This window comes from Rattus rattus, chromosome 2 (genome assembly GCF_011064425.1).
Source record: "Rattus rattus isolate New Zealand chromosome 2, Rrattus_CSIRO_v1, whole genome shotgun sequence".
In the NCBI taxonomy this organism is placed as follows: Eukaryota; Metazoa; Chordata; class Mammalia; order Rodentia; family Muridae; genus Rattus; species Rattus rattus.
In genome coordinates this window covers 95,717,787-95,726,475 of record NC_046155.1, presented here as the reverse complement: position 1 = coordinate 95,726,475, position 8,689 = coordinate 95,717,787, and the positions used below count along the sequence as shown (strand labels likewise).

The following is an 8,689-nucleotide window of genomic DNA, read 5'->3' as shown; positions in this document are numbered from 1 at the left end:
CTCGAGGGGTTTGGGAGGCCCCCCAGCTCCCCACCGCCACATGCTGTCCTTGACTAAGGAGACTGCCCTTGCTTGTCCAAACTGCTTTCCTCACGCTGGATGAAGATGCACGCAGCTTCCTCAGGGTGGACTGGAGATTCATACCTTTGCAGGAAGGGATGGATGCCCAGGAAGGGAAGCCCACTGGCTAAACTCTCGGGGCCTATCTGGATACCTCATTAGCATGGAGAACTCTAGGCTCTATTCTACGGGACCTGCTGTCATGGTCCTCTTAGTGGGGTCTGTGGTCAAGTGCTCCAGGACAGGCACCTAGGTGGGAGTTAGTTTGAACTCCTGCCACTGTCATTTATGAGTATTACCAGGGTCCTGAACTTGCTACAACCTTACCAGTTCTTCTGTCTGGTGGCAAGGTCCACTGACCCACAGTATCCTGCTCTTACAAGGACAAGAATTCAGTTCCAAGCACACACATTGGGCAGCTCATACCCACCTATAAACTCCAGTTCCAGGCATCTGATACTCTTTTCTGGCTTTCTTGGATACTCAAGTGTACAAATCTTCACAAAGCTTCATACATGCACACACCTGCATGCACACACACACACACACACACACACGTACACACACACACAATTAAACAGAAACAGGAAAGGAAAAGAGGACTCATAATAACTATTTTAATTACAGGTGTTAACATATTAACCTAAACTTCACTGTCACAGAAAGACATCCCATAAAATTCAGAAAATATTCAGGTTGTGGTGAGGAAGAACAAGCCTTTTGAAGACTTCAACGCACTGGATGGAATGGCTCAAGAATTTCAGCATAAGTTTTCTTCTCTGTGAAAGAATCAGAAAATATTCATTTTAAAGTTATACTTTAAAAATTCTATTTCTTGGGCTAAGGGTGTGGCTCAGGAGCAGAATATTGCTGAGTGTCTGAGGCCCTAGGCTTATTCCTCAGCATTCAGAAAACAAATAGATTAGGGTCAGGAGTTAGGAGCACAGGCTGCTCTCCCAGTTCGACTTCTGAGTGTCTGTGACTCCAGTTCTAGGGGACACAACATTCTCCTGGTCTCCTCCAGCTTATGCATGGTAAACATCCACACGCACAGTAACAATGACGATGATGATGTACGTAAATGAATGAGGCTCTATTAAAGAACCAAAGAGCAACACAACTCATCTGACTGAGGGGAACCTGCTGAATGCTGGTCTCCCATAATCCATGCTGGAACTCGGTCCCCAGTGCTATGGTATTAACAAATGGGGCCTTGGAACGTGACTGGATGGTGAGGATGGGGCCATTCTGAATGGATATGTTCTTATAAAAGACATGGATTCAAGAGAGTCGCGTCTACAGAAGATGTTCCAGTCCATACAACCTGCCAGTGCCTGAGCCACAACATTAACCAGGGAGAATGGGACAAAGGGAACAAAGGGGTTTTTTGTTTTTCAATTAACATGAGATACCTTTTTCAGGAAAATCTTCTGGATGTAATTTTATATACCCGAACATGTCATGGTCCCTCACAGCATACAGATAGTTTTGACGTTTTAAATAAAAATATCCAGCAAAGAAAAAGGAAGTAACGTACAGAAGCTGGCGATGCAAACCTGTAATTGTAAAACCCAAGGCAAAATAATCAGTCAAAGTGCACAGAGAAGGACATTTTTATGTTATATCCCAGACGCATTGTTATTCTTACCAGTTATCCCAGACGCATTGTTATTCTTACCAGTGTTCCTTACAAAAAAAAAAAAAAAAAAAAAAGACGAACCCCCTCTCCCCACCAAGGTCCCTCCCCTTCCCCCAGGGTCTCACCTCCCCTCCCTCCCGCCAGGGCCTCACAGAGCCTAGGCTGGAACTTGCACTTGAGTTCTTCCCTCTCCACACCCTTCTCCATCTCAGAACAGCAGTGCTGCTCACTGCAGAGCCTTTCCACACTCAGACCCTGAGTCACAGATTCTTCTCCCCTCCCAGGGAGCTGAACCCTTTTAGGCCAGAGCCACCTGCTCTGATCCAGCTTTCAATTCGTCACCCTGTATCCTTCACCCAAGCTTTCTCTGTGAAATACTATGGTTCCTTGAAAACTAGAATATGCTTTGGTTTTAATCCCAGACGTGGGATATGGGACCACTTGAGATTGTGCACAGCCATTAACTCTGCTGGGAGGAGGGGGTGACTTTTGACAGCTACTGATAGTTTTGATCCTGGGGACTCTGGAGAGGGTCTGGCGCAGCTGCTGCTCCCTCCCGTGCTGCATTTGCTACTGACGGACTGCTGGTTTGCTGGACTGCTGGATATCCTGACAACGAAAACTGGACGTGCCCCAAGGAACTGATGTCCCTAATCAGCAGGAAGTAGCCTATAGAGGGTCATACCCTCTTTCTCCTCTAACTGTTGTTTTCTCTCCTACGGAGTATTGGGGGATTGGAAGGGATTAGGGTAGAATAAGAGTTGGAAGAAGGTAGACATATAAAAACCCAGTAAAATAGCTTAAAAAAAAAAAAAAAGCACCAACACGCTGGTTACTGAGGGCCAGCAACTGCGCCATCAGGCTAAAGCAGTGCCTCTACAGTCCTTTCCCAGTTTGTGGAGTTCAAGGGGAACGCATTTCTTTTATAAATTGTACATAATCTGTTCCTGTCTCTACCATCAGGGCAAGCAACATCTAATTCATCTGGCTATACCAATCAGCATATAACACCTAATGTATATTTATTGAATTAATGAATGCCTTTGGACAAATAAATTTACTATCTCTAAAAAGAGAAAATACGTGATGGGCAGTGGTGGCATATGCCAGAACTTGGGAATCAGAGGCAGGTGGGTCTCTGTGAGTTCAAGGCCAGCCTGGTCTACAGAGCAAGTTACAGGATAGCCAAAGCTGTACAGAGAAACCCTGTCTCAGAAATCAACAAATAAGCGACAACACACCGACACACCGACACACCAACACACCGACACACCGACACACGCCTATCCTCTATCCTCCTCACTCTCTAATACACAGGCCAAGATGGGGAGACTGAAAAAGCAGTAAAAATAAGATATTCTTTTTAAAATATTTAATTGTGTGTGTGTGTGTGTGTGTGTGTGTGTGTGTCTAAGTATGTACTTGTGTACACCACATGTATGCAAAAGCCTGTGTGGGTCCGACCTCCTGTTGGACCTTTAGAACTCAAGCTCCAGGCATTCTGAGCCACAATGTGAATACTGGGAATCAAACCACTGAGCCATCTCCCCATCCCTACAAGAGACTCTTCCGTCTGGAACTGCAGAGCGTCCAGGGTCTTTTGCTTCAAACAGCCAGTGATTCCCCAAACTGGTTCTCGGAGCCCTAGTAAGCCAGTGTTCCACGTCCTCCAGTGTGCCACGGAGCTACACAAGACCCAGACTGTACAGTGGCCCATACTTCTCAGCAGAAGATCTTACTCATGTTTTAGATACTGAGGCCAGCACCCAAACTCTAAAAGCATGGCTTGGCCTTTCTCCAGGTTCCCATTTCCTCAGCTCCCTTTCCCTCTGTCGCTTTCCTGCACAACCACGTTCCCTTTCTTTCCTTTAGTTGATGAATCTAAACATGGAAGCCATTATGCTGCTTACTTACAGTACATTACCAATGCCACGCTAAAAAAATCAACAAACATTTAATTTTTAGACTTTATAACCAACTAACTTGAAGTGGTTATTAGCAAGGGTTTTAAAACACAGATGACAGGGAATGGAGTAAGAAATTCTATTTTCTACAAACTTAAAAAAAAAGACTGGTATAAATTTACTTCACTGCCGAAATACTCCATCACTATCTGTAGAATGCTACATATTCTCCAAGGCTACAGTCCAAACAGCCACCGTTCATTTCCTTTCCCACTTCCTCACATCTCCAAGAAGCACCATGCATGGGTCACATTCATTACTGTACATCCTGGTTTAAATGAGAAATGTCTTCCACTCAAGAATTTGGTCCCCACTGGTGGCACTATTTTGGGAGGCTGTGGGGCTTTCGGAGGTTGGTTCTACCTGTGTCACTGGTTTTGAGGGTCAGAGGTCTTATAACCTGACCAAGTCCTGTCCCATCTATGTTTCCTGACTTGTTCAGATGTGAGCAGAGCCTGGCAGGGTGACTACCACTCTCCTCCTCCTCCCCCTTCTCCTCTTTCTCATTTTTTTTCCCCCCTAGACAAGGTACCATCACGTAGTCCTAGTTATCCTGAAACTCACTATGTAGCCCAGGCTGGCCTCAAACTCATAGAAATGCCTGTCTCTGCCTCCAGAGTACAAGGATTAAAGGTGTGAACCACTAAGCCCAACTGCTACATTTTCTTCCAATTCCCTTAAAACCAACCTTTCCTCTCTTTGGTAGAATCTAACTAATGCAGAAAACTGTTGACTGACTGAAACAAGAACTTTTAAAATAAAATCATTTATGATTTATTATCGGTAAATGTTTGATTTTATATACCTTTTTAAAAGATAACCGGGTGAGCAACTTTAATCCCAACACTTGGGAAGCAGAGGCAGGTGGATTCCTCTGAATTCTATAACAGCCTAGTCTACATATTGAGATTTTTGTCTCAAAAACAAACAAAATACAAACAAACAAACAAAACAACAAAAAACTCCTATACACTGGGGCTTACTTAGAAATGCACTGGCAGAAATATGCTGTGAGCGGAGAAGGTTTAAGAAGACGGAGTTAGACCGACGCAGTATGCGCTCAGTAAACGCTGGAGAGGCAACAGTCTCCAGCACAAGCAGACACAGCATCACACCCAAAGCATATGTTCTTCATTTTCTTTTTGGAGAAAGGGTCTCACTCACTGTCTGGCCTGGAACTCACACTGTGGACCAGGCAAAACAAACGAAAAGAGATCTGCCCGTCTCTGCCTCCCTAGTGCTGGGATTAAAGATGTGCACCACCACGCCTGGCACAAAGCATATGCCCTTCTCCAGCTTCTTCAAGAAAAGCTGAACTGGAAGCAATAAGGTATCACTAAATGACACGCAGTCCACATTGCAGCCAGTGTGTACTTCCTGTGGGACAGTCCTCCTCACATGTGCATGTTTTTCATTCTCCCAAGGTATTCTATCATGACATTTCTATCAAAGCATGCGCCTGCTACTCCAAGATCAGTAACACATCTTTATTTGTATTTCTGGCTGACAGGCTCCTCCAGGTCAGTTCTTCCTAGACTCAGTATGTATACCCCAAGGTCTGTCACAGAGAAAAGCTCAGTCAATGCCTTCTCAGCACCTTTTGTGTTGTGTATAGAGCTCACTGGACTGCCATAACAAACACGCAAAGACCTATTATTCTCGATTGATAAGACGAGGAAACTACTAGGTTGACCACATGACTTGCCAAAGTGACACAGGCAGAAAATAAAACCATGTAGCTCCCAAGAGCAAGCTTAGGCATGATCAGACACAGACACACACATGCACACAAACACGCACACACGGGGGTGGGGGAGGCAGTGAGCGCATGTACTCCAGCCAAGACATATTGGCCTCCCATGGTGTTTGACTATGAGTGGGTGGAGGATTCATGGATGCTAAACTTTGGGTCTAACGCAGATGGTTAGCTGGGATGATTCCTAGTGGCTGAAACCATTTCATTAGCTTTCTTGTAACTGTGGTCCTTAGCTCCAACTGATGGTTTAGACTGCTGACAAACCTGACCCTCACCACTGAACTTCATCAGCTCTCAAAAGTTTTAACATCTTCCCCACCCACAGAATAAACTTCCATCATCTTGTAACCTCTGCAGCCTTATCACCCTGATCCTGCAACTAAGTCATCAAATGCACCCACTTTCAGAAGGCCTTGCAACCCCCTCCCCACCAGACCTACAAAGCTCTTTTAACTTTTGCCTGATATTCAAAGTTAAGTTCACATCTAGTGAGATAGTAAAGGCATTTGCCATCAAGTCTGACTTGGGGAGTTCAATCCCCAGGGCTCACGTGGTGTTGGAGAATTAATTCCCTCAGGTTGTCATCTGCCCTACACATACCCATGCACCGTGAAGAGATATAACAAAGTCAGTTAGTTTGTTTCTATCTGTATCTTTCTGCGTTCTTAGCACAGCTACATTGTCAGCTATAATCAATCTTGACGGGAAGCCAATGACAAACTAGAATATACAGCTTGCTAGTTTATTGATTATTCCAGAACAAGAGCAGTAGTAGCGTCTGGAGTTTGTACACATTAGTCCCCTCCCCAGACCTTATGAATCAAACCAGTATTTTATCAGTATACTATTTCTATGCCCTCCAAGCCTGAGAAGCTCTGAACACACACCAACGCAAACTCTGCCCCTAACTAGTCACATGACCGTGGGCAAGCTGCTTTAACCCTGCTTAGGGTCTGTGCCCTCGTTAGTGACAATAGTTCATGTCTTTTTTTTTTTTTTTAATCCTACTGCTATCATGCTCTTAAGGGTGACAGCTGGGCGAGAAATGGAGCGCACAACCGTTTAGCAAGAAGTACTGCGCGAACTGTGAGGAGCCCCTCTTGAGTCCTTCACGGACTAACTGGGAGGTTTAGAATTCCCAGTTGCGGCGCTCTTGGCTTTCTTTAATGTGGCTCGCGCTGAAAACCCTAGACGGGGTGCACGACCTGGGAAAGCCAGGCGCTCCCAGCTAGGCCCGGGGAAAGCACGGATCCGGGAGGCTGACCTTAGTAGACAACCCTGTAGCTCCTCCTCCGGGCAGGACGGCCTCGCAGCCCTCACCTGCTTTTATCACAGGTCTCATTCGCATCATGTTGTCCATCAGGCCGGTGCAGTAGCCCAGGAAGCCGAAGTAGACAAGCCGCGGGTCGTTCAGCTTGGGCGGGGGCAGTCTCCGGGCCTCATCCGGCAAGAATCTTAAGGGCTCATGGCCCGGCCGTCCGTTCATCATATTGATGCGGGTTCCACGTGAGGTCTGACCTCGACTCCAACTATAAGAAAAACCACGACTACAAAACCCCGCGACCTAGCTACCCTCCTCTTCCGAGCTCCGGGCTGAAGGGCAAAGCGTAGGGCGGTGCAGCACCCAAAAGCTTCCCTGCGCGCGCAGCCTTAGGAACCTCTGCATGTAAGGTTCCGGGCTATTAAGTGGCCGACAACGCCTGCTGAATAGGGCTGATGTTGTAATGAGGGTGTTGGGGGCCAGGTACTAAGCCAGTCCAGGGGTAAAAGAAATAACCCACAGTGGGCAAAGACTATGAAACGTTGCTATTTATTTATTTGTTTATTTAGTTCAGTTGTCGCAAACGAAATTTTCTCACTCACTTGCCCCATCCTCATGACTGTTCAGAAAAGATTATTTTAGCATCCAAAAAACCAACACCTACAGGTGGTCGTGATAGGTAGTTCATTTGTTGAAAACGCATAAAAGCTAGCTTTTTGGGGTTCCGACAGTTCATTTGCAGTTACTCCCTTCACGCCCCACCCCCAATGCCTAAAATTAAGGGAAGGTCAGTAGCAGAATATTCAGAGAAGGCCAGGAGCAGATCCTTTAACCTAATCTTGAGATTCAGTTCTGGTGATAGTTTGCTAAAATAGTTCCCTTTGGCCTTCAGGTCTATGTACATTGCTGTTGGAAGTGTTCCCTAAAGGATTAAGGAATGAAAGAAGGAGTTGATAACGTTCCGTTTAAGCAACTGCCCAGTCTCTCTCTGCTCACCCTACCTAAAATAAAGGACGTTTCCATATTTGGGCAGCTCCCCTTTGAAAGCCCTTCCTGATACTGAAAATGTATATGCATCAAAGACACGAGTGCTAAATACCAGCTCAGAGTCGAGTGTGGAGAGAGTCCTCCATATTTGTAAACTATTTGAGAAAAATCCAGTGAGATACACAGACAAAAACATTGGAGCAGGTGAGCGAACCTCTATTAAAATGTGACTCTATTAAAATGTATGTGACTGTAACCCTAGCAGTTGGCAAGCAGTGTGTCACTCTTGGGTACAGGAGTCCCTGCCTGAAATAGATGAAATGAACAGACAGTACATCAGAGCAATACAGTTACATCAGCATGGGCAGACTGTGGTTGAGAGTAAGAAAGGGAGACTCTGTGGTCTGGGAGTCTACCTAACTCTTACTACAGCCATATAATTAGCAAGTTTAAATGGTTTTCTTTTCCCTGAATCTTTGTTCAATACTGGTTTGAACTGGAAGTTATTTATTCCTTCTTGAGATTTGCTCAGGGTTTTTCATTTGGTCCCACAGAACCTGCTAGTTAATTATCCTGTCTTGGTAGGGAGGAAGGGAGCTTAAAAGAACCAGGGCCAAGCTGGGGAGATAGCTCAGTGGTTAAGAGCACTGGCTATTCTACCAGAGGTCCCAGGTTCAATTTCCAGCACCCACGTGATAGCTCACAACTGTCTGTAACTGTAGTTTCAGGGGATCTGACACTCTCACAGAGACAAAACACCAATGTACATAAAATAATTAAAATAAAAAAAACTGGCCAACCCAGGGCCAGAGTCTCCTCACTACTGCCCCCAACCCCCAAGAGTGAGACCCTTTTCACAGCTCCCCTGCTCACCTCTAACTTCTACGTTTTGTGGCAGGGTCGTTCCATATTTCTGTGTAGCACTAACTGGCCTGAAACTTGCTGTTTAGTCCAGGATAGCTTCAAACTAATAACAGGTGTCCAGCACCCCACCCCACCCTGGTGCTGGGGTTATAGTCCTA

General features: G+C 45.7%; 1 protein-coding gene across 1 annotated transcript; it reads right to left on the bottom strand.

Moving 5' to 3' along the window:
• Positions 1-657: 657 nt before the first annotated feature.
• Positions 658-7,044, bottom strand: Ndufc2 (NADH:ubiquinone oxidoreductase subunit C2). Its single transcript, XM_032892962.1, has 3 exons — positions 6,740-7,044; positions 1,473-1,616; positions 658-839 (listed from the first exon to the last, which is right to left on the bottom strand). Exons 1-3 carry the CDS (start codon positions 6,906-6,908, stop codon positions 790-792), a joined length of 363 nt encoding a protein of 120 aa, XP_032748853.1. The 5' UTR covers positions 6,909-7,044; the 3' UTR covers positions 658-789.
• Positions 7,045-8,689: the final 1,645 nt, after the last annotated feature.

Excerpts from the sequence above, each read along its gene's own strand:
- Ndufc2 (XM_032892962.1), bottom strand. The coding sequence starts at position 6,908 with ATGATGAACGGACGGCCGGGCCATGAGCCCTTAAGATTCTTGCCGGAT. Across the intron at positions 1,617-6,739 it reads GAGACCTGTGATAAAAGCAG|GTTTGCATCGCCAGCTTCTG; the intron begins GTGAGGGCTGCG and ends TTACAATTACAG. Across the intron at positions 840-1,472 it reads AGAAGATTTTCCTGAAAAAG|AGAAGAAAACTTATGCTGAA; the intron begins GTATCTCATGTT and ends ATTCTTTCACAG.